The 26,759-nt window shown below is 36.1% G+C and overlaps 1 protein-coding gene across 8 annotated transcripts in view; it reads right to left on the reverse strand.

Moving 5' to 3' along the window:
* The window catches only part of MPDZ (multiple PDZ domain crumbs cell polarity complex component), a 202,607-nt gene that overhangs the window by 80,110 nt on the left and 95,738 nt on the right, over positions 1 to 26,759 (reverse strand). For 7 of the 8 annotated variants that reach the window (XR_005219116.1, XM_037851251.1, XM_037851253.1 and 4 more), the window contains 7 exons: positions 26,070 to 26,179; positions 23,515 to 23,661; positions 22,552 to 22,716; positions 20,466 to 20,651; positions 18,825 to 19,034; positions 16,619 to 16,735; positions 13,298 to 13,465 (listed from right to left, as the gene is read on the reverse strand). Coding sequence is in view for 7 of the 8 variants with exons in the window: in XM_037851251.1 (XP_037707179.1) it covers positions 13,298 to 13,465; positions 16,619 to 16,735; positions 18,825 to 19,034; positions 20,466 to 20,651; positions 22,552 to 22,716; positions 23,515 to 23,661; positions 26,070 to 26,179 (1,103 nt within the window). In the remaining variant the exon portion in view is untranslated. The remainder of the gene's footprint in view (positions 1 to 13,297; positions 13,466 to 16,618; positions 16,736 to 18,824; positions 19,035 to 20,465; positions 20,652 to 22,551; positions 22,717 to 23,514; positions 23,662 to 26,069; positions 26,180 to 26,759) is intronic. The other variant, XM_037851252.1, reaches the window with a different exon arrangement.

Here is a 26,759-nt window from a genome sequence, read left to right on the forward strand (position 1 = left end):
TATGTTTTAGTTACTCCTCCAGGAAAGTAGGTAAAAAGCCAGGAACTGCGTGGACTGGACACCACAGAGCAATCTGTCTTTGGGCATACTTCATACAACACTCATGAAAACGTGGAACTGCTGAGATCAGCGAAATCTGTAAGTTTTTGCGGCCAGGGGACCCGCGCCCCTCCCTGCCAGGCTCAGTCCCGGGGGAGGAGGGGCTGTCAGCTCCAGGAAGGAGAAGGGAGAATTGCAGTGGCTGCTCTTACCGGAAACTCATTCTACTGATTCAAACTCCAACCATAGATAGACTGAGGCCAGACACCAGAGACTCTGAGAGCAGCCAGCCCAGCAGAGAGGAGACAGGCATAGAAAAAAAACAACACGAAAAACTCCAAAATAAAAGCAGAGGATTTTTGGAGTTCTGGTGAACACAGAAAGGGGAAGGGCGGAGATCAGGCCTTGAGGCGCATATGCAAATCCCGAAGCAAGGCTGATCTCTCTGCCCTGGGCACTCTTCCTTAATGGCCCTGGTTGCTTTGTCTATTAGCATTTCAATAACCCATTAGATCTCTGAGGAGGGCCGGTTTTTTTTGTTTTTTTTTTTTTTTTTTTTTTTTTTAAATCCTTTTTGCTTTTTCTAAAACAATTACTCTAAGAAGCTCAATACAGAAAGCTTCAAAGAATTGAAATTTGGGCACGTCAAGTCAAGAGCAGAACTAAGAGAGCTCTGAGACAAAAGGCAATAATCCAGTGGCTGAGAAAATTCACTAAACAACACAACTTCCCAAGAAAAGGGGGGTGTCCGCCCACAGCCACCATCCTGGTGGACAGGAAACACTCCTGCCCATCGCCAGCCCCATAGCCCAGAGCTGCCCCAGACAACCCAGTGTGACGGAAGTGCTTCAAATAACAGGCACACACCACAAAACTGGGCGTGGACATTAGCCTTCCCTGCAACCTCAGCTGAATGTCCCAGAGCTGGGAAGGGGGAGCAGTGTGAATTAACAGAGCCCCATTCAGCCATCATTTGAGCAGACTGGGAGCCTCCCAACACAGCCCAGCAGCCCAGAACTGCCCTGGGGGGACGGCACTCACCTGCGACATAGCACAGTCATCCCTCAACAGAGGACCCGGGGTGCACAGCCTGGAAGAGGGGCCCACTTGCAAGTCTCAGGAGCCATACGCCAATACCAAAGACTTGTGGGTCAGTGGCAGAGACAAACTGTGGCAGGACTGAACTGAAGGATTAGACTATTGCAGTAGCTTTAAAACTCTAGGATCATCAGGGAGATTTGATTGTTAGGGCCACCCCCCCCTACCCGACTGCCCAGAAACACGCCCCACATACAGGGCAGGCAACACCAACTACACACGCAAGCTTGGGACACCAATTGGGCCCCACAAGACTCACTCCCCCACTCACCAAAAAGGCTAAGCAGGGGAGATCTGGCTTGTGGAGAACAGGTGGCTCGTGGACGCCACCTGCTGGTTACTTAGAGAAAGTGTACTCCACGAAGCTGTAGATCTGATAAATTAGAGATAAGGACTTCAACTGGTCTACAAACCCTAAAAGAACCCTATCAAGGTCAGCAAATGCCACGAGGCCAAAAACAACAGAAAATTATAAAGCATATGAAAAAACCAGACGATATGGATAACCCAAGCCCAAGCACCCAAATCAAAAGACCAGAAGAGACACACCTAGAGCAGCTACTCAAAGAACTAAAGATGAACAATGAGACCCTAGTACGGGATATGAAGGAAATCAAGAAGACCCTAGAAGAGCATAAAGAAGACATTGCAAGACTAAATAAAAAAATGGATGATCTTATGGAAATTAAAGAAACTGTTGACCAAATTAAAAAGATTCTGGACACTCATAGTACAAGACTAGAGGAAGTTGAACAACGAATCAGTGACCTGGAAGATGACAGAATGGAAAATGAAAACATAAAAGAAAGAATGCGGAAAAAAATTGAAAAACTCGAAATGGACCTCAGGGATATGATAGATAATATGAAACGTCCGAATATAAGACTCATTGGTGTCCCAGAAGGGGAAGAAAAGGGTAAAGGTCTAGGAAGAGTATTCAAAGAAATTGTTGGGGAAAACTTCCCAAATCTTCTAAACAACATAAATACACAAATCATAAATGCTCAGCGAACTCCAAATAGAATAAATCCAAAAAAACCCACTCCGAGACATATACTGATCACACTGTCAAACATAGAAGAGAAGGAGCAAGTTCTGAAAGCAGCAAGAGAAAAGCAATTCACCACATACAAAGGAAACAGCATAAGACTAAGTAGTGACTACTCAGCAGCCACCATGGAGGCGAGAAGGCAGTGGCACGATATATTTAAAATTCTGAGTGAGAGGAATTTCCAGCCAAGAATACTTTATCCAGCAAAGCTCTCCTTCAAATTTGAGGGAGAGCTTAAATTTTTCACAGACAAAGAAATGCTGAGAGAATTTGCTAACAAGAGACCTGCCCTACTGGAGATACTAAAGGGAGCCCTACAGACAGACAAACAAAGACAGGACAGAGAGACCTGGAGAAAGGTTCAGTACTAAAGAGATTCGGTATGGGTACAATAAAGGATATTAATAGAGAGAGGGAAAAATATGGCAAACATAATCCAAAGGATAAGATGGCCGATTCAAGAAATGCCTTCACGGTTTTAACGTTGAATGTAAATGGATTAAACTCCCCAATTAAAAGATATAGATTCGCAGAATGGATCAAAAAAAATGAACCATCAATATGTTGCATACAAGAGACTCATCTTAGACACAGGGACACAAAGAAACTGAAAGTGAAAGGATGGAAAAAAATATTTCATGCAAGCTACAGCCAAAAGAAAGCAGGTGTAGCAATATTAATCTCAGATAAAATAGACTTCAAATGCAGGGATGTTTTGAGAGACAAAGAAGGCCACTACATACTAATAAAAGGGGCAATTCAGCAAGAAGAAATAACAATCGTAAATGTCTATGCACCCAATCAAGGTGCCACAAAATACATGAGAGAAACTTTGGCAAAACTAAAGGAAGCAATTGATGTTTCCACAATAATTGTGGGAGACTTCAACACATCACTCTCTCCTATAGATAGATCAACCAGACAGAAGACCAATAAGGAAATTGAAAACCTAAACAATCTGATAAATGAATTAGATTTAACAGACATCTACAGGACATTACATCCCAAATCAACAGGATACACATACTTTTCTAGTGCTCACGGAACTTTCTCCAGAATAGATCATATGCTGGGACATAAAACAAGCCTCAATAAATTTAAAAAGATTGAAATTATTCAAAGCACATTCTCTGACCACAATGGAATACAATTAGAAGTCAATAACCATCAGAGACTTAGAAAATTCACAAATACCTGGAGGTTAAACAACACACTCCTAAACAATCAGTGGGTTAAAGAAGAAATAGCAAGAGAAATTGCTAAATATATAGAAACGAATGAAAATGAGAACACAACATACCAAAACCTATGGGATGCAGCAAAAGCAGTGCTAAGGGGGAAATTTATAGCACTAAACCCATATATTAAAAAGGAAGAAAGAGCCAAAATCAAAGAACTAATGGATCAACTGAAGAAGCTAGAAAATGAACAGCAAACCAATCCTAAACCAAGTACAAGAAAAGAAATAACAAGGATTAAAGCAGAAATAAATGACATAGAGAACAAAAAAACAATAGAAAGGATAAATATCACCAAAAGTTGGTTCTTTGAGAAGATCAACAAGATTGACAAGCCCCTAGCTAGACTGACAAAATCAAAAAGAGAGAAGACCCATATAAACAAAATAATGAATGAAAAAGGTGACATAACTGCAGATCCTGAAGAAATTAAAAAAATTATAAGAGGATATTATGAACAACTGTATGGCAACAAACTGGATAATGTAGAAGAAATGGACAATTTCCTGGAAACATATGAACAACCTAGACTGACCAGAGAAGAAATAGAAGACCTCAACCAACCCATCACAAGCAAAGAGATCCAATCAGTCATCAAAAATCTTCCCACAAATAAATGCCCAGGGCCAGATGGCTTCACAGGGGAATTCTACCAAACGTTCCAGAAAGAACTGACACCAATCTTACTCAAACTCTTTCAAAACATTGAAAAAAATGGAACACTACCTAATTCATTTTATGAAGCTAACATCAATCTAATACCAAAACCAGGCAAAGATGCTACAAAAAAGGAAAACTACCGGCCAATCTCCCTAATGAATATAGATGCAAAAATCCTCAACAAAATACTTGCAAATCGAATCCAAAGACACATTAAAAAAATCATACACCATGACCAAGTGGGGTTCATTCCAGGCATGCAAGGATGGTTCAACATAAGAAAAACAATCAATGTATTACAACACATTAAAAACTCGAAAGGGAAAAATCAATTGATCATCTCAATAGATGCTGAAAAAGCATTTGACAAAATCCAACATCCGTTTTTGATAAAAACACTTCAAAAGGTAGGAATTGAAGGAAACTTCCTCAACATGATAAAGAGCATATATGAAAAACCCACAGCCAGCATAGTACTCAATGGTGAGAGACTGAAAGCCTTCCCTCTAAGATCAGGAACAAGACAAGGATGCCCACTGTCACCACTGTTATTCAACATTGTGCTGGAAGTGCTAGCCAGGGCAATCCGGCAAGACAAAGAAATAAAAGGCATCCAAATTGGAAAAGAAGAAGTAAAACTGTCATTGTTTGCAGATGATATGATCTTATATCTAGAAAACCCTGAGAAATCAACGATACACCTACTAGAGCTAATAAACAAATTTAGCAAAGTAGCGGGATACAAGATTAATGCACATAAGTCAGTAATGTTTCTATATGCTAGAAATGAACAAACTGAAGAGACACTCAAGAAAAAGATACCATTTTCAATAGCAACTAAAAAAATCAAGTACCTAGGAATAAACTTAACCAAAGATGTAAAAGACCTATACAAAGAAAACTACATAACTCTACTAAAAGAAATAGAAGGGGACCTTAAAAGATGGAAAAATATTCCATGTTCATGGATAGGAAGGCTAAATGTCATTAAGATGTCAATTCTACCCAAACTCATCTACAGATTCAATGCAATCCCAATCAAAATTCCAACAACCTACTTTGCAGACTTGGAAAAGCTAGTTATCAAATTTATTTGGAAAGGGAAGATGCCTCGAATTGCTAAAGACACTTTAAAAAAGAAAAACGAAGTGGGAGGACTTACACTCCCTGACTTTGAAGCTTATTATAAAGCCACAGTTGCCAAAACAGCATGGTACTGGCACAAAGATAGACATATAGATCAATGGAATCGAATTGAGAATTCAGAGATAGACCCTCAGATCTATGGCCGACTGATCTTTGATAAGGCCCCCAAAGTCACCGAACTGAGCCATAATGGTCTTTTCAACAAATGGGGCTGGGAGAGTTGGATATCCATATCCAAAAGAATGAAAGAGGACCCCTACCTCACCCCCTACACAAAAATTAACTCAAAATGGACCAAAGATCTCAATATAAAAGAAAGTACCATTAAACTCCTAGAAGATAATGTAGGAAAACATCTTCAAGACCTTGTATTAGGAATCCACTTCCTAGACTTTACACCCAAAGCACAAGCAACAAAAGAGAAAATAGATAAATGGGAACTCCTCAAGCTTAGAAGTTTCTGCACCTCAAAGGAATTTCTCAAAAAGGTAAAGAGGCAGCCAACTCAATGGGAAAAAATTTTTGGAAACCATGTATCTGACAAAAGACTGATATCTTGCATATACAAAGAAATCCTACAACTCAATGACAATAGTACAGACAGCCCAATTATAAAATGGGCAAAAGATATGAAAAGACAGTTCTCTGAAGAGGAAATACAAATGGCCAAGAAACACATGAAAAAATGTTCAGCTTCACTAGCTATTAGAGAGATGCAAATTAAGACCACAATGAGATACCATCTAACACCGGTTAGAATGGCTGCCATTAAACAAACAGGAAACTACAAATGCTGGAGGGGATGTGGAGAAATTGGAACTCTTATTCATTGTTGGTGGGACTGTATAATGGTTCAGCCACTCTGGAAGTCAGTCTGGCAGTTCCTTAGAAAACTAGAGATAGAGCTACCATTCGATCCAGCGATTGCACTTCTCGGGATATACCCGGAAGATCGGAAAGCAGTGACACGAACAGATATCTGCACGCCAATGTTCATAGCAGCATTATTCACAATTGCCAAGAGATGGAAACAACCCAAATGTCCATCAACAGATGAGTGGATAAATAAAATGTGGTATATACACACGATGGAATACTACGCGGCAGTAAGAAGGAACGATCTGGTGAAACATATGACAACATGGATGAACCTTGAAGACATAATGCTGAGCGAAATAAGCCAGGCACAAAAAGAGAAATATTATATGCTACCACTAATGTGAACTTTGAAAAATGTAAAACAAATGGTTTATAATGTAGAATGTAGGGGATCTAGCAGTAGAGAGCAATTAAGGAAGGGGGAACAATAATCCAAGAAGAACAGATAAGCTATTTAACGTTCTGGGGATGCCCAGAAATGACTATGGTCTGTTAATTTCTGATGGATGTAGTAGGAACAAGTTCACTGAAATGTTGCTATAGTATGTAACTTTCTTGGGGTAAAGTAGGAACATGTTGGAAGTTAAGCAGTTATCTTAGGTTAGTTGTCTTTTTCTTACTCCCTTGCTATGGTCTCTTTGAAATGTTCTTTTATTGTATGTTTGTTTTCTTTTTAACTTTTTTTTTCATACAGTTGATTTGAAAAAAGAAGGGAAAGTTAAAAAAAAAAAAAAAAGAAAAAAGACAAACAAGGAAAAAAAAAAAAAAAAAAAAAAACGATGTAGTGCCCCCTTGAGGAGCCTGTGGAGAATGCAGGGGTATTCGCCTACCCCACCTCCATGGTTGCTAACATGACCACAGACATAGGGGACTGGTGGTTTGATGGGTTGAGCCCTCTACCATAAGTTTCACCCTTGGGAAGACGGTTGCTGCAAAGGAGAGGCTAGGCCTCCCTGTATTTGTGCCTAAGAGTCTCCTCCTGAATGCCTCTTTGTTGCTCAGATGTGGCCCTCTCTCTCTGGCTAAGCCAACTTGAAAGGTGAAATCACTGCCCTCCCCCCTACGTGGGATCAGACACCCAGGGGAGTGAATCTCCCTGGCAACGTGGAATATGACTCCCGGGGAGGAATGTAGACCCGGCATCGTGGGATGGAGAACATCTTCTTGACCAAAAGGGGGATGTGAAAGGAAATGAAATAAGCTTCAGTGGCAGAGAGATTCCAAAACGAGCCGAGAGATCACTCTGGTGGGCACTCTTACGCACACTTTAGACAACCTTTTTTAGGTTCTAAAGAATTGGGGTAGCTGGTGGTGGATGCCTGAAACTGTTAAACTACAACCCAGAACCCATGAATCTCGAAGACAGTTGTATAAAAATGTAGCTTATGAGGGGTGACAGTGGGATTGGGAATGCCATAAGGACCAAACTCCACTTTGTCTAGTTTATGGATCGATGTGTAGAAAAGTAGGGGAAGCAAACAAACAGACAAAGGTACCTAGTGTTCTTTTTTACTTCAATTGCTCTTTTTCACTCTAATTATTATTCTTGTTATTTTTGTGTGTGTGCTAATGAAGGTGTCAGGGATTGATTTAGGTGATGAATGTACAACTATGTAATGGTACTGTAAACAATCGAAAGTACAATTTGTTTTGTATGACTGCGTGGTATGTGAATATATCTCAATAAAATGATGATTAAAAAAAAAAAAAAAAAAAATTAGACTCAGGGGAGGAGGCTAAGGCATTTTGAGCCTTTCACTGCCTCAGCAGACACCTGAAATTTTGGTATTTGTGAAGTTTTCCTGCAAAGAACTGGCTGCCCCTACTCAGTCCTGGCAGGGTCTGCAGTTTCACCAGAGCACACTTCAAAGTCTGCTTATTCTTGTCACATAACAAAAACCTGTAAATACCCCAGACACAGCCAGGATATCAGTATTTCCTCTGCCTAGAGGGCCACACCTACAACCTGGACACATTTAAGTCTCTGGAAGACCTGACTGGACCTTGTCTGTCTTGCTCTTTTATTTTTTAATGCAATTTTTTATCTATATTCATATACCATATAATGCATACAAAGTACACTATCAAAGGCTCAAAGTATCACAAAAAAAAAAAAAAAAAAAAAAAAAAAAAAAAAAAAAATTATATGCAAAGCCCCCTTGAGGGACTGGGGGAAATGTGGAAATACTAAATTTTGGGAATTCCTGATATTCTTGCAAGCACTGGGGACTACCAATTTAATAGGCCAAACCCTCGATCTTGGGGCTTGCCTTTAAGAAACTTACTCCTGCAAAGGAGAATCTAAGCCTACTTATAATTATGCCTATGAGTCATCCCAGAGAACCTCTTTTGTTTCTCAGATGTGACCTCTCTCTCTAAGCCCACTTGGCAGGTAAACTCACTGCCCTTCCCCCTATGTGGGATATGACTCCCAAGGGTGTAAATCTCCCTGGCAACTGAGACATGACTCCTGGGGATTAGCCTTGACCTGGCATTATGGGATGGAGAAAGCCTTCTTGACCAAAAGGGGGAAGAGAAATGAAACAAAATAAAGTTCCAGTGGCTGAGAGATTTCAAATGGAATCGAGAAACCATTCTGGAGGTTATTCTTATGTGTTATATAGATATTTCTTTTTAGTTTTTAGTGTATTAGAATAGGTAGAAGGAAATACCTGAAACTGCTGAACTATAATCCAGTAGCCTTGATTCTTGAAGATCATTATACAACTATATAGCTTTTATAGTGTGAATGTGTAATTGTGAAAACCCTGACTGACACTCCCTTTATCCAGTGTATGGATAGATGAGTAAGAAAACAAAGACAAAAAAATGAATAAATAATAGGGTAGGGTAAGGGATATGGGATGTTCTGGGTGTTGTTTTTTATTTTTAGCTTTATTCTTATCTTTATTTATTTATTCATTTATTTTTGGAGTAATTAAAATGTTCAAAAATTGACTGTGGTGATGAATGCACAACTATATGATTATATTATGAACCACTGATTGTACACCTTGGATGATTATCTGTTCCGTGAATATATCTCAATAAAATTGTATTAAAAATTTTATAAGCATGTAAGTTTGGAAAGCCATTGCTTCTGCATTTTCTCATGTCTTTGGAGGTGACAAGGAAAGGGGGATAAAAGCATTGATCAGATAGGAAAAAATCCACTAAGTACAGCCATGTTGTTTTTAAAATCCACATTTCAATGAACTACTTCTATTAATCCAAATGCCATGGAAGCAGGCATATTTTTCAGGTTCTTAAGTAATAGTTATTTCCCTCTAAATGATAATTAATAAAATTAAGCAAGCACATACTCCTTAAAAAAAAAAAAAAAAAAGGAGGATGGGCCCTCAAAAAGGAGAATTTTGTGAACAGGAGCTCCAGCATATGGCATAGTTGTAGACGTCTGGTATTTAAACTGTGGTCCAGGCCCAGGTTCTGCCCAGAAGAGTGAGGTCTCCCTCTGTAATGAGTCCACATGCCAGGAAATTAGTTCTTACCACTTCTGGTAGCATACCCGACCCACATCAAGACACCTTGCATGACAGGGCCATTTACAGTCACCATTTAAAGATATACTGTTATTAACTATTTAGCAAAGTCAAAAACATGAAAAACACTGAAATTCTTACACTCTGCTTTATCCCTTTTTTCAAATCAAAATGGATGCTTTGTTTCTCTTAATTATCACATACTACAGTATATGGTTTTATTTTATCAATTTAAAAGTCCTAAAGCCCTACTTTTTTTTTTAAAGAAAAATGGTCAATTTCAAACTCCACAGTCACCATTCTGTTTCCCTGAAATAATTTTAGTGCAAGGAAACAGAAAGATGAATCTATTGCTTTTATTTTATTTTTGTTTACTTAAAATTTTCAAATAAAAATCTGGTTATGAAAAGGAGCCAAACTAAAAGTTGCAGAGATATAACACAATGCAAGAATAGTCCTACTTTCTAAGAAAACTGAAAGCACACAGGAGTTTCCCAATGTGTTTTAAAACACCCATTAAGGTCTTCTTTGTTGTTATGTAGTTTAAATATGTCAGTTGATAGGCCAGTTTGCCAAAATTTGCTTCAACAAAAGAGTAAACGGCTTGAGAAAAAAAAAAAAAGGAAGCAAACAGACTTCAGGAAGCCAATATGTTGCACAAAGCCAGCATTTGCCCTGTAAAATATATGCTTCTCAGTATGCAGATTGTGTAATCCCTTTAAGTAACAATTACTAAATTAAACAATGCAATCTGTCCCACTGGCAAGGAGAAGTGTGCTATGCTCTAGATTAGGAGATTCCATTAGGAGATGAACTCAGCTTCCAGCCCTGAGGCCAGTAAAGACTGAACACGTTCCAGACAGGAGGTAGCCAGCCAGACAGTCTCAGGTGTGATGACAGAGGAGCACCTGCTCCATTCAAGATTACACTTTGCAAACCAATTCAAGGAGATTGCCCAGCACCATTTGCAAGGATAACAGGTGCACCTTGAACATGAAAGAAAATGCTTTGAAAATGTTCTGGCCAAAAAATTACTTGCTAATCAGGAAAGAAACAAAACTGTGCTAGACCAATGGAAATTCATCTTCCAACTTATTCTGAAATTGAGACCCCCTGCCACTGAATTCACTTTATATGGAAAATGCATATTTCATATTTATAAGATATATTTATATTTATATGATTTACATTTATATGATATATTTATACGGTATATTTCAAACACAGAAAATTAAAGAAAATATATTCCCATATATGTAGTATTTCCCCAAATTTTATAGATATTAACATTTTGCCATACTTCCTTCATATCATTCTTTCTTTTAAAAATAATGAAATGTAACATAGATACAGCTAAATTCACATTCTTGCTTTATCTTCAAGGGTAACTTCTTCCCTGAAGTTGTAAAGTATCACTCTCATACATTTTTAGAGTTTTACTACAAACACGTACCACATACTCATAAAAGTGCATCACATTGCTTTGTATATCAATTTTCAGAAAATATAAACAATTTCAACAAATCAGTTTAGAAAGACAAGAAATCCAATATAAGATATGAAGAGGCAACTGATAGAAGGTGAAAATCACATGGCCAATATATGAAAATGTGTTCAACCTCACTAATAATCAGGAAATTCAAATTAAAATAGTATGATATTTATGCCGGTTTGGATATATTATGTCCCCTAGAAAAACCCATATTTTTTAATGCAGTCTTGTGGGGGCAGATTTGTTAATCTTTCTGATTAGGTTGTGACCTTTTGGTTGAGTGTTTCCATGGAGATGTGACTCAATCAATGGTGGGCTACATCCTTGATTAAATTATCTCCATGGAATATGGATCCCACTCATTCAGGGTGGGTCTTAATTAAATCACTGGAGTCCTATAAGAGTGACATTTTGGAGACAGCCATTGAAAGCAGACTTTTGCTGACGTTTTGAAGATGCAGCTCAGAGTTTGCTCCAGAGAATCTACGAGAGGACAAAACACCCCAAGAGCAACATTTTGAAGAAAGCACAGGAGCTCAGAGAGGAGCTGGAACACAACTCAGGATCAGCGGATGCCAGCCACATGCCTTTCCAGATGCCATTAGCCTTCCGTGGGTGAAGGTATACTTGTGTCGATGTCTTAATTTGGACATTTTCATGACCTTCAGATTGTAAATTTGTAACCAAATAAACCCCCTTTTTAAAAGCCAATCCATTTCTGGTATTCTGCATAACAGCAGCATTAGCAAACCAGAACAATATAATTTCACAATAAATAGATTGGAAAGCTTTTTAAGTATTACTTATTGACCATTATGGAGTATGTCACCAAGAAAATAAATAGAATTGGGACACTTATGACAACAATTTATTTATGAAAGTTGGTTTTATTAAAATTGTAGATATGAACGAAATGGCCTTGGTTAAGACTAAGGTAAATCAGACTAAAGGGTAGGGGATGATATTGACTATGTTATAAAACTTCAACTTCTGTGTGAGAACAAAGGTAGAGATGTTTACTTGGTGGAAAATTTTTATTTTCTGTAGCATGCTATATAATTTAATTTGTATGGTCAGTTTATTCAAACACCATAATTACATGGAAACTTGAATAGGGGTGAGATCTCGTTTGTTTTTACAGGTTAGAGTGAAGTCCCAATACATCCCAGAGTAATTTGCACAGAAGATAAAAAACTATTTGAGAAGTCCCCTTGAGGGACTGAGGAAGAATATGGAAATATTAAATTCAACCACCTGCGGAATTTCTTATGTTCTCGCAAACATTGGGGACTACCAATTTAATAGGTTGAGCCCTCAATCTTGGGGCTTGCCATTATGTAGAGACATTATGCTTCTCTAGTCATGGATTCATTTTTGGGATTAAATTGCAATTTCATGTAGGTAGGATTGCCTGTTACTGCAAAGGAGAGGCTAAGCCTTCTTATAATTGCACCTAAGAGTCACTCTCAGGGAATCTATTTTGTGCTCAATGTGGCCTCTCTCTCTCTAAGCCAACTCTATAGGTAAAATCACTACCTTCCCCACTACATGGGACATGACTCCCAGGGGCATATATCTCCCTGGCAACGGGTGACATGACTCCCGGGGATGAAAAAGCCTTCTTGGCCAAAAGGGGGAAGGTAAATGAAACAAAATAAAGTTTCAATGGCTGAGAGATTTCAAATGGAGTCAAGAGGTCATTCTGGAGGTTATTCGTATGCATTATATAGATATCCCCTTTTAGGTTTTAGTGTATTAGAATTGCTAGAAGGAAATACCTGAAATTGTTGAACTGTAACCCAACAGCCTTGATTCTTGAAGACAAGTGTATAACTGTATAGCTTATATGATATGACTGTGTGATTGTGAAAACCTTGTGGCTCACACTCCCTTTAACCAGTATATGGACAGATGAGTAGAAAAATGGGGACAAAAAAGTAAATGAATAATAGGGGGACAAATAGGGGATATGGGATACTTAGGGTGTTCTTTTTTACTTCAGTTTTTATGCTAGAAGTCTGAAAGATACCCAGTCAACACTACCTATATGAAATTGCAATTTAATCCCAAAAACGAATCCATGATTGGAGAAGCATAATGTCTCTACATGCTACCCCAGAGCTCCCAATAAGCACTGACTTCTGGAAAATTATAACAAATGTTTTACCATAAATAAAATGACATTTGCTTTTACCTTGGGAGGAGATGATGAAAGAGAAGGACCATAGTTCAGGCCATCGCTACAAGCACTGCTATGAAGAGATAAAATAGAGGCTTGAGTAGAGTAGATACTGTCATTATCAGGGGAGTACTGAGATTCAAATGTAGATTCCTCTGTTAAGTCAGCATCATTCATGTCCACCTAGGAAATAAAAACAATAATATCAGCTGGGAATTCTATTCTATTATATATATGATACACTGTCTCCACTTGAGGCTAAAAGGCACCCTGGAATAATTCCTTTGTCTCTTCTATTTTCTACATGCCCTCCTCACCCTCTCAACACACTGAGATTGACTAATGCAATAGAATAAGGACCAACTGCCCACCTGCAGTAGAGGATGCTGGCACTAAAGGTAATTTTATTCCATCAATAAAATCACCAATGGTAACAATTAACAAAAAGCCTGGATCAATTCTAAGTTTAAACAGTTTCATAAATTAAGGAAAATATTTACTTTTTTCCTGTTTACACTATTTTTTTAAAGCAACTGCCCAACTCCTAGAATTTTATAATAAAATATATGAAGACACTGCTTTTCTTATTTAAATAAAATAAACTGTTCTTCAATAAGGCAGCTAGATAATTACCTATTTGTGAAGGTCACTAAAACAATATATTTTGCTTGAATTATCTCTAACTAGATTGTAAATCATTCAGGTTGCAGGATCCAGAAATTGATACTGATCATTGGACAACAAAAATATACTACCAAACTGAGGGCCTAATTATGATTTGGTTATGGTGAGGCTATGTCATAAACATCTATTGTTGGAAAATTCACAGAAAGGGATAGAGAATTTCACTACATATTATCTAAAAATCCTATTATTACCCTTCAGCAGCAGAACCAAGAGAAAGAATTAAATAATGATAAGCCTGAAACTATTCTTGCATTTCACTCACTTTCACACCTGAGAATAGATAGAACTGATACAGGTACTACTCATCTCAGATATTACCAGTATTGTCTGTCTTGCTGAGAAAATAGCTTATGTTCTATTTCTTTGTGATTTCAACTCACATGTTGAGCCAGGGAAATTCAGAATCATTACAACATTATACAAGGTCATATTCTTACAAATAACTGATAAAAATGCAGGTGGGCTATTTTGAAGTGACCCTTTCTTCACGTAACTTTATAGACCTAACAACATAATTTAAATGCATGCTCAAATTCACTAGTGAATCACCACGTTATGCACAACAATCCAGAAAGTAGATACTTTATTAACTAAGTCTTGGGCCATTTAAGTAAAACTAAAGAATACCTCAGTAAAATTTGTATACCCATCATTGATGCCTTAGAATTGTAGAAGAGATCCTCATGATCAATTCATCTCATTACTATAGGACCTAAACAAGTTGAGTGACCAGCCCCATATCATATAGCTAGTCAGGGAGAAGATCCAGGACACCTACAATCGTAATAAGGCACTGAGCTCACATGAAAGTGAGACTAATCTTTTTGATTGACAATCATGTGATGAAGTTCCAGGAAGCCATTTAAACTCTAACACGGAAATTGTTCCTTCACTTCAACAGACAATTATATACCATTATGGACTATTACAAAGCGTTAATAATAGGATGGTATGTGGGAAAAAATACAACTAATGCAAACTACGGAATATAGAATTAAGAGTAATATTGCAATGTTCCTTCATCGATTGTACAAAGGTACTACACCAATGTTAAATATCAATAATAGGGAGGTAAAGGGGTATGGAATTTTTCTTTTTGGGGCAATGAGAATGTTTTCAAATTGACTGTGATGATGAATGCCACACCACATTCATGAGAATGTGAGCCACTGATTGTACACTGTGGATGCATTTGTATGGTGTGTGAATAAAACTGTTTTAAAAAAATAACACACAAAGTTATATTAAAATAAAAGAACAAGCTTTGTCTATTTCTCCAAAAAAAAAAAGTGCTGGGGAAAAAAAAAAAGAAACAATTATATATTTGTCTTCTGTGGCATTTCAAAAAGAATGTGCTGTGGCTGGGACCAATTTAGCACATTTATACCATACTACCTTATGTATTCATGGCATTCTAAACTATCTAGCTTTGAAATGCTAACAAAACGCCCATGGAGATAGGGCCAAATGTTCCCTGGTATTTTAAATATTGTACCATGAAATTATTGCATTTATTATCATCTATACCAAAATTTTCCAGGTGACTATTTTAGTAGTTTGCACTTTAAAATATTAACAAAGAGAACTGTCTCCACCAAAATTAGGATTACTAAAATCATATGCAGAGTCAAAAAATAATTTATACTCTGGTTTAAAGAAAGATATATGCAACCATTTATAAATACATTATGAGAACTTGACAGGCTTTCAACCTCTTTCCAGTCTAATGATATTAAAACAAGTACTTAAAAATCAGGACATATTCCTTTCTAATGACAGTGGATGACAGGTGCCAATAAAACAGACAAAAACCGTTAAGCCAGCAACCTGGCTTTGATGGTTCCTACCATTACTTTGAATAGGATGTACAATTTGCTATATTTATATTCCTAAGTATTGTGTGCATATTTATGTCTAGCATTTCATTTTACACTTTAATTATTGAAATACTGTTTTCCCCTCTACCAGAGAGTAAGGTTCTTAAGGGCAAGAATTATGTATTTTTTCATCAAAGTGCATCCAGTGGCCCCTAAATATATATTCCAATGAATGACTGGAATAAATAAATAAAATTTTATTTTATTTAAATAAAAAAAATTTTAATTAAAATAAAATTTTAATTTAAAATATTCTAGTAAATTGGATATATATAATCATAGAAAACATGGGTTTTTATCTATTCTGGAAGCTTTTGTGTTCTTAATCAAAAACTGAACCAACTTACGTGTTTTTCACACTATTAATATCTATTGGGAAAAAAAATATAACTGTTCTCTCATTAAAAGATAACCCAAACACTGATTTATGACTGAAAATGGAAAACAGCTCAAGAATGCCTAGAGATACCTAAGTATGAAATCAGAGCAAATGAGTTTTCCAGCCATTTCAGGTATGATGTAAGGACTAATTCTACATGTTGCCATAATGTGCTGCTAAAATCAATTTTCCCCATAAATCCAACAATTATTTTTCACATATATTACTGTTTGTTTTGTTCCCATTTTCAACTGTGAGAACCACAGAATTAGAGAGAGCATGTTTAGTTTTCTAACATGCTAATGAACATGTTTTTAATAAACAAAAAACGTGAAAGGCAAACGATTAACGCAAGATTTCTGAAAGAAAGCTTGATAAGTTGTGGCCACTGACCAGAGCCAAGTCAGCCCTGAAGAGGGCTTTGTCTGCTAGCCCCTCCTCCTCACGGGAATGTGGCAGATAGAGAAAGGAATCCTCCTTAGCGGAAACATAACCTTCTTCTGGTGAAAGCTGCAGGGAGAGTGAAGCTCAGCGTTGAGTTCAGGAAATGGAGAAAAGCAGGAAAGAGAGAAAGAAAGGCAGGGGGTGGGGAGACAGGGGAGAAGAAGAAAAAATAGGAAGGTTTTCAAATGATAAGATATGACTTTAACATAAGGGTATAAAATATGATAAATATTCATATTTAACATTTTATTAGTTCAGGCACAATGAGGTTGTTTATTCTACTATGAACTTTTTCTGTTAGATGAGAATTCCTTTCTAGTAATTTTGTCATTCTTCTCCTTATAAAAGGCTATCAAAACCAACAATTTTTTATATTAAAATAATCTGGTCATTCCTGTCTAACAAATGTTGTGGCAAAACAATATTTCTTTCTAATAAAGAAATAAGGCAAATTTTGTGTTAAGATACAAAAGAAGGTGAAGAACAAAACATTTAAAAGAAGGATCTACTTCTTTCTGCCATCCCTTACTAGAATATATTTTAGAGATGTAATTTACTTGACAAAAAAAGTTAACCTAAAATGAAGTCTCTTACCTTAGAATGGCTTTAAAACAAAAACAAAAACAAAAACAAAAACAAAACTCTTACATTTACACAGTCTGCTTAAATTGGAATCCTTGGCTATTATACTGTATACTGTAACCTTGATCATAATGAGAAGAACCTAGCATTTTAATTTCAATTGCAGATAAAATGGGCTGAAGTATTTAGAAAATTGTCTTGCCTATATCACTCTGTATCAGCAATACATACAGGACTATTAATTGGAAAACAGTTTTTCCTCTTTTCCCACATGAGTTTAATTCTTATTAGACCTTGCTTTATGTAATAGACATATTTCTGATATGTTGCAGTACATACTGAATTTAAAATATCAAATATTCTCATGAAAGAAAGTTACTTTGGAACTAGCTAGTAAAAAACCACTGCTTCTGAATAAGGTTTCTTCGTAAGGGTAATAAAAAACATACATAGACTCATTTTGCCATTTCTCTTTGTCCAACAGAAAGATCAGAACCAAACCTATGGTCCAATCTTACTAAACATGTAGAGTCCCATAGTCCCCTAGCTTCATTCTTACATTCCCCTTTGTATTGATCTTTTGTTCCGTTATCTACAATCCTGGTTTGACTTTAGGTTGGTTGATCATATTCATCCTTTCTATTTGCTTCTCTTTCTTCTTCCATAAATATATTTTTATAGATTATCTGAAATACTTTCTGGAATAAAAATTAGGGCACAAGTAATTTAATTAACACTTTAAATACATTAACAAAGCTTACTATTTGAATAAATTCTTACACAAAGTCAACAAATCATATCAATTTTTATGCAAAAACATTTATGTATTTTGGTTTTAAGGGAAGGTATATTTTTCCTTTCCCTTAAAAATATATTTACACCCTGAAAATGACCCACAAGTTTTGAAAATGTCTCTAGTATTTAAATTAATACAGTAATAGGTGTGCCATGTCATAATGACTACAGCTAATAAAGATATCGTCATTATGCAGAATAAATTCATTAGTTGTTTCTAATATTGCAATAATTAATGATATGGGGACTATGCCTCCCAGCAGGAGAGCCCAAGCTGCTGAACCCACTTTGGAAAGTTCAATTCCTGCTCTGTAGTAATAAGACAGCAAACATGGACAACATTTATAGGAACAGCATATAGACAGCGGGGAGACAGCAATGTAGGAAATTAAGCCATTCTGCCAGATTCTACTTTATTAAAGATTCCACTCAGTTATTAATGCTATTAATTTCTCTAATAGCCCACTATATTGTTATAAATATTATAAGCCATATTTCTTCGAAAATACTTGATTTTGTATTCAAGACTTTACTATCTAATAAAAAAATATCAAAAGTGAACACAAAGCAATAAATTATAAATTTATTTCTGAACTCCCTGGTTATTTTCTTTCGCTTATCCTTCTCCAAATATTATTCAAAATTAAATCTCTATACCATGGAACCAATAACCATGTTGATGAAAAGTACCCAAAGAGATGACAGAATCATGAGAACACTTGAACCTAAAAGCAAGTTTACAACTAGAAAAAAAAATCAATAAAATGTGGAGTCTTACAGGTAAAGGCTTGGAAACTCCTATTCTCACAATTCCTGATGGTGCACCTTTCAGTGCTTGCACAGCCTCTTCAAGACTGCTGTTCTCCAAGTTCACATCATTGACAAACATGAGTCGATCTCCAGGAAGAAGTCGCCCATCCTTTTCAGCAACGCCACCAGGCACCAAGGAACGAATGACGATCACAGTGCTTGCTGGATCAATCGGGTCCTGATAGAATGGAAAAGGGAAGAGGCGTCAGCTCATTTTCACATTCAAAAAAATGTTTAAAGGTTATTTACTCTGAATAGTAATGAATGGGCAATTGTTTCAAGTGTTTAAAAATAAATCATACAAAACTTCTATTGAATTATCTAGGCAAAGGTTATCCCCATAACAGAAAGCTTAGGAAGAGTGCCATTGTTCCTGAGCAGACCTCTGACATTGTACAGAAAACTTTCAAATTATTATTTTGATAAGAATCATCATAATTTTACAACTATTACCTGAGGCTAAATGTCAGGAATATTAATTATTAAGAGCAACGTTTGTTAGATAGAATGCTCCTGCGTAGAACATCAACCCCCACTAGACGTGAGTGTCCTGAGGAGAGGGCCTGGCTTCCCTCTTGGTCTGCTGGGGAAGGGTGTAGCACAGTGCTGTGCCAGTACCGCGTATTTTGCATTTCTACAGAAACCACTTTCTAGCATAATAAACATAAAGTAGTAAATGCAAAAAACATACAAGGTTTTTCTCTGCTCTGAATCTAAGAGACAAAATACCCTTCTTACATAACCTCAGATATTCTGCCCATTATAATCAGCGTTTAAATTAAATAGATTGGCTCCTCTAACAGTGATTAAACTGTTCGGGCCTTTCCTTTGAGCTTAAAGGTATATTAGAATATCTAATTTTTAAATGAAGAAATATAGTAAGAGACCATATAGCATTTGGCGATGCAGTATTTTCAGATACATAGCAACTTTAATATTAGAACAAGACTCCAGAATCAGGTCCTGCAGAGAACAGAACTCCCTGGAGTCACGTGAGACGGCCTTCTGGTTCAGAATTAATTAATGAGGAGCAACAGCTGCACCCTCTCAGACAGACTTCAGCATTTCCTCAGTTACTCAGCACAGTACACAATAATGCAGAGTGAGGACAGAAGCCACACTTGACCAACATAGAGCAATATTAATAAATTTAGTCAAATGATGGAAATACCAGAATTGATAACATATCAAACTTTAAATCTATCACTCACTTCAGACAACAGAAATAAGTATCTAATACCTTATGCGTACCATTAAAATATGAACCATCAATATTAAGAGCATAGATAAACAAATAATTTAAACATACTCCCCAAATGACAAAATAAAATTATATTTCTATGACATTCTCTAAAATATATTCTGCTTATTCTTCAAATTCCCAAGAGCTGAAATATAAAATATCTCAATGGATTCAATGTTAAAATACACCCTTTTAGATTGTCAAAAGAGCAAATGAATCACATAAATAACTATTTTGAAAAATACATCAGAAAGAAGAAAATGTCTGATGACTCTAAATTACTGCCTGCTTTTTCAACACTATCAACAATACAACTTTAGGGTGTGTTCTTTTTAAAACATATTGCTGAAAGTAGGATATATTTACCTGATAATCTAAAATGCTAAAGCCAAGTCCTTTGCTCTCTTTCTCCAATTCTATCTGCTGAACATCAGCCTCCCACATGGCCAACGGACCGTGAACCTCCTCCGTATTCTGAGCCACATCGGTCATCGCCAGCACAGGATCCTCTGTCTCCGAGGATCCAGTGAACTCCCCTAGGTCTACATGAGGCTGGATAACAGACCAGACAGCTCTTATTTCAGAGGCAAAAGATTAGCCGATAAATGCACCAATGCTATAAGGAAAAGGGAGATTTCCCAGCCTCTGTCCCCAACAAAATACTCTGAAATATAAGCAACAGCAGCTTATCTTGAAACCTTTAGGAATTATAGTAGTGATGACTGACAGTTGCTAAAGAGGAAGAAATACCTAAGTTGTAATAAGCATTAGAAAGATAAGGATCAAAGACCTCCTATAAAAATATATAATGGTTACAACTTAGCAGCACGATTGTGGATTATATTCATTTTTTTTCACCAGTGTATGAATTACCTTTACAGTGAAAAAAAAAAAAAAGTAAACCTATTTTGATATTAAATAAAAGGAATTCTTATGATAAATCTAAAGAAAATTTCAAGAACAATGGATATGTATACTCCATGCAATACATATATATGGATATGTATACTCCATGCAAACAAGGGTTCCAGAATGCTGTGACTTGTGATTATTTCATTAATAAATTAATAAGCACAGTGACAAGACATGCACAGGGCCTAGGCATGAAGCCCATTTCCATGATTTCTTATCTGTGTTGTCTTGAGCAATATTCTTAACCTGAGCTTCATGGTTACTCATTCTCATAGAATTTTTGAGGATTAAATGAGGTAATATTTATAAAGCACCCAGCAAGAAGTAACTGTTCAAAATGTTAGCTTCCTTCCATAAAAATGAATGACAATGAGTGTAGGTAATTCAACTGTGTTCATCTCTATGAACATTAAATTTAAGAAGGCTGTGCTCATAGTAAATAAATTTTAATTTGCATTCTATCTTTGCTTTCAATAAATTATTTCACAGCCTTGGACCATGGATGCAAATCTGTCCACCTGCTTTATTGTAATAGTCTCATTTATAGCCTATATAAATGTGTATGGATAAACATGGTGCTGGCCTTTGAGTTTACACAATTTGGAATTATGTTGCTGGTTCTAGCCTAACCTAACCACCCATAGGAATATTAAACTTTGTTCCTTATTCCTCAGAGTTTGCAAAATTATCCCATTGTTTGATCCTTTCATTATAGGGTCAATCAAATCCAAGTATCTTCTCGCACTACACCCTAAATGAAATTTGACTAGACTGCAGATTATGTGAAACCCAGATCTTAACATTAGATACCATGTGTCCCAGAAAAGCAGATTTGCTCCACTTTTGACATTTTGATCATAATGGAAAAAAATGAATAGGAACATGGGAATTTCTATATTTCACAGAAAATTATGTGATATATATTACGTGCTCAAATTTCCCACATTTTAAAAGTATGCACAGTATGCAAATAAGAGCTGTAAGCACAGAAATGATGTACCCATCAATATGTGGCCTGTCACTGAGCACTAACGATGTGCCAACAGTGAGCTGAGTAGCTAATAAATATCTTTTACCACATACTACAGACACATTATTTACATATTTCAGTAATGGTGACAATACGAATGTCTGTTTCCTAGGAATATTGTGAAGAAATTATACAAGCACATACTGTACATCAGTATGTATTACCTTATAAATTACCTTATTTAACCTTCAGAACAACCTTCTGAGACCAGCCTTATCATTTACACTTTTCAGAGGCGAAAAGTGAGGTTCAAAACTATGAAGTGACTTGCCCAAAGTCGTACAGCTAGTAAGTGTCAGGTCTGATTCAAATTGAGGTCTGTCTTCCAGGCTGACTGACTCCAAGGTCGTCTGACTACAAGCCCCCTGCTATGTGAAGAAATCAAATACCAGCAACTCCCCTACCACCCTTACACCCCCAAAAAAGAGAGACTTAAATAATGTTAAATGCTACTCAGCCCTTCTATTATATATTCCAATTAGATATTATCAGGTGTCAGAAACCTGATACCTTTTCTGTTAGCTCGATATCACCCAAGTCCAGGCTATCCAATTCCGACTGGGCAGCAGGCGGAACGGTTCGGCGACAGCACACCATTGTCACTTCTATAGGCAGCTCTTTTAAAATATTCACCACATCTTGGTGATTTTCTCCAAGCAAAGTTATACCATTAACCTGTGGAAAGAAATACATTTTCCAAGAAAGAACAATATTTCATAACATTAATATTCCTTCAAAATAATTTTTATTTAATAAATTTAACATTGCTACGGTTATTACTATGATTCTGCTGTACTCAGGGCTATATTCAGACCTGTAGTAACACTACCTAAAACAATTTATATGTAAGGTTAGAGTTTTGTTAGAATTGAACCCTCTAAAGAATTCTCAGGAAAATCATTAGCTTTCATCCATGTTTGATTTGCCAGTGTAGGAGTGCGGGATGGAGAGTTTATAAAAATATTCCCAAAGAATGAAGGGGAAAAGGCAAAGGTTATTTGAAAACTGACATGCTATACAATTATTAAGTGAAAAAAATCAAAACGGAAAATGGCACACACCATAAAAAACCAGAGTAGCTGCTTATGGAAGGGTGATGGGAACTGGGTGGATGGATACAGGAAGGAGACTTATCACTGTATATCTTTATATTCTTTGTGATTTTTAAAAGATGTGAATATATTACCTTTTCTAAAAACTGAATTTTAAATGTTTTTAAATTTTAAAAGAAAATTTTTATAGTTCTATGGACCTAAAAAAAAAAAAAAAAAAAAAAAACAACTTATAATTGGGTCCAAAGATCAGTCTATGTACATACTGGTTATTTCTTCTTTGGGTGGATTTTTATTTGCAGGTCTCTCTCAAGCACCCTTCATAGAGAAATTTAAAATAAGAACTTAATGATTCACCCATGTTCATCTTCCTGCACTCTCAGATTCTTATTTAAGGGGGATAAACGGCATAACTCCTTACTTCCAGTAGCTCATCTCCACTGAATAGCTTCCCACTGTGGCCAACAGGACCTTCTGGTAGAACAGATCGGATAAAATGATGTCCCACTGTTGCTTCCAGACTTATCCCCAGCCCACTGTTCTCACTGAACTTGCTCACTTGGGCCACCTGAAAGGAGAAAAATCAACAACAATTATGATATTCTTCTGTTTTTTATTTCCTTCTCATGCATATATTTTATGTTCACCCAAAGATGAACAAACTTTACTGTAAAGCTTCAAAAACCTAACTGCAAAGCTGCCATGCTTTGCCCCTGAAAGAGTACTGATGTCCATCTGTTTCCTCAACCGACACAAGCTGAAAGGAAGCAGCCAGCTGCAGGGACCCCAGGACACTTTTCAGTGTCTATACATGCTTGTAACAGGTGGTAGGGAGTCAAAACTATCATGGCTGAAACAAAAAAACCTGAGCTCAAACAACAGTATAGAAAAGGTATGCATTTACTTAGCACTTACTACATGTCAGGAATTGTGCTAAACCTTTTACACAGATTATCTCATTTGCCCCATTTTGCTCATAAGTGGGTACAATATTTGTCCTTGCTTCCCAAACTAGGAAAATGAGGCTTAGAGAGGATATCTTGACTCAAGCTAGAAAAGAGCTCTGCACCTAAGCAGTCTGAATCTAGAGCCCTCACTCCAGACTTTACACTATAATGGGGAGCAACGCTGGTCTTTAAAAGCAAATTAAAGCCTAAAACAAGAGAATGAATTTCTTATTTTCTCCTGTAACACTAAAATAATGAAGAATGCTAAGAAATCATCCATTTTTACAGAGAATCCAATAATTGTAATATCAAAATCAGAAGACACACTAAAGATCACCTACCTAATCTTTATTTTATAGTTAAGGAAACTGAGGCATAGAAAAACACTTTTATTTAAAAGAGATCTCTTTCAAATTTTAATGAGAATATGTGCAGGGAAAATATCAGAAGATACATCATCTGACTTTGAAATCTAATGCTGGATGAAATTCTCAGTCTTTAAAACCCAATTTATGTGATAAAGGATAGTGGTGATGGTAGCACAACATTATGAATGTAATTAATGCCACTGAATTATAACTTAAAAATAGTTAAAATGGCAAATTTGATGTATTATCATATATATATATATATATATATATATACCCTCAACATATATATTTTTTAAAGTTAGTAAAGAAAAAAATCAATAAGGCTATCACTTCCTCTTAGAAGCCTTCCAGGTCCACAATGATAATGGTGATCAATCCTTCTTTCTTCTACACTACTCCTTCTATGATTTCATTTATACTCTGTAACTAAATAGCAAATGATCTGAAGTTAGATCTCTGTCTTATTTATCTTTGACTGACCAGGGCCAATAAACAACTTAGTGCTTTCTTTCTTACAGCACACTTTCGCCCTTGAGAGATTTACTGGGAGTGCCATCAAGAAAGCATGTACCCAAAAGGCAATTTAAAGTTCAACCTCAGGTCTGACCTTCTGTGACCAAATGGCTTGTCAAAGGGCCATCTACATTATTCAATTACAAACTGAAGAACTGCATTCTCGGTTATGCATTCCAGCCACACTGATTTCTATCCCACAGAAGAAATTCCTGAACTTTCTTTTCATGTTAAATTAACCACAGTTAAGCTGGTACTTACTGTATTTTCCCTTGACTCAATTTAAAATAGTAATCAACAGCTGTACTTACCTAATTCTTATTTGATGGTTACTCATCTTGAATGTTAAAAAAAAGATTACTGTCATGAAAATTAAATGAAACACTAGAACATGGCTTGGCAACAAGTGCACAATTAATGCCTGTTATTAATATTACACATTATTACCACAGTCTTTTATGTCTTCTAATTCAATGGTACATGAATATTATAAGCAAATAAGAAGTTTGACCTAACATGGTATTTTTCCTTTCAAAAATCCCTGAAATTTGCTGGTATTCATCTAAAGATTGACAACTTGTGTCAACTTTGTTTAAAACTCTTTTTAGGATAAACGATCACAATTGCTACATTAGATATGCAAATTTTTAATACGTGAACATTCACAATTGCAAAAAATAATGATAGGAAAAAAGTTTACAGAATTAAACCTCATAAGGAAAGTAAATACAAAGACTGGGAGGGGAAAAGCGTCCCTGTGCAATTCTGTACATAGTTCATGATGATTTTTGTTTTATTTTTAAGTAAAGTCTGTCATTCTATTCAGATTCTTTCCATAAATCACAAGTTTAAGAATCAGAAAAATTCTTCCTTGTATATATCTTCCTTATACTACTTCCAGATATACTAAAATATTTAGGAATTATGAATTCTAAACTTCCCATCCCATTTATTTTAGTCCCTTTGTTACTATCCAACTTTCTTCAACCTGAACTTTTAATATCCAGATCAGCATTTTATAGGCCTTTCAAAAAAGCCTTGGACATTTGCTACTTCCCTGGGATAGACTCTGATGATAATTTTTATTATGACAAGCACTTCCTGCTCAAACACAGCTACAAGTTAGGGAGGGTAAGTTAGCCTACCACTATTTCATAATTAATTCCCATAATCCGTTGCCACTTTGTTAGCAGGGCAGCCTCTTGTTGTTGCGTATCTTCTATTTCTTCAGTCTCAGATGCCAGTAATGGATACTCTGAAATGGTCAACATAATTAAGTCAGTGATGAGTGACAAATATTGCCATATCTTAACATTCTATTCTGCACTAGGGACATGGTAGAGAACCTATCTGTTGGCCTAGGTCAGACTCTTCACCTAAAATAGGGGTTATTCTTATTTCTATACATATTTTAATAATTTAATTTAGAACCCTCTCATTTGCTTGTTCAACACAATACTATTTTTAGAGATTTCTTTTAAATATTAACCACATTTCAAGCAAAGTACCCAGACAAAATCGAACTTTCATTTAAAAGAACGAGGACTCCTAGTTGTTCCAGGATTCACCTGACGGTCCTTTAATGACTATAGTAAAAAGCCATGCCGGCCTCTATGCTAGCTCATCTCTCATTTTCATTTGATTCAACAGGGGTTAAAGGACCCATGCTGTGCCTTAGCAAAAAAAAGCACAAAACAAGAAATTAACTAATAATCTAAGTACATGTACAATGAGAAAATATAAATAAAAAATTAAAGACAATGAAAAATTAATAATGCACATTAAAATAAAACCCTATAATTAGAATCCCAGTAATTGAAAAAAAAGAAATAAAA

This window comes from Choloepus didactylus, chromosome 10 (genome assembly GCF_015220235.1).
Source record: "Choloepus didactylus isolate mChoDid1 chromosome 10, mChoDid1.pri, whole genome shotgun sequence".
Taxonomy (NCBI): domain Eukaryota; kingdom Metazoa; phylum Chordata; class Mammalia; order Pilosa; family Megalonychidae; genus Choloepus; species Choloepus didactylus.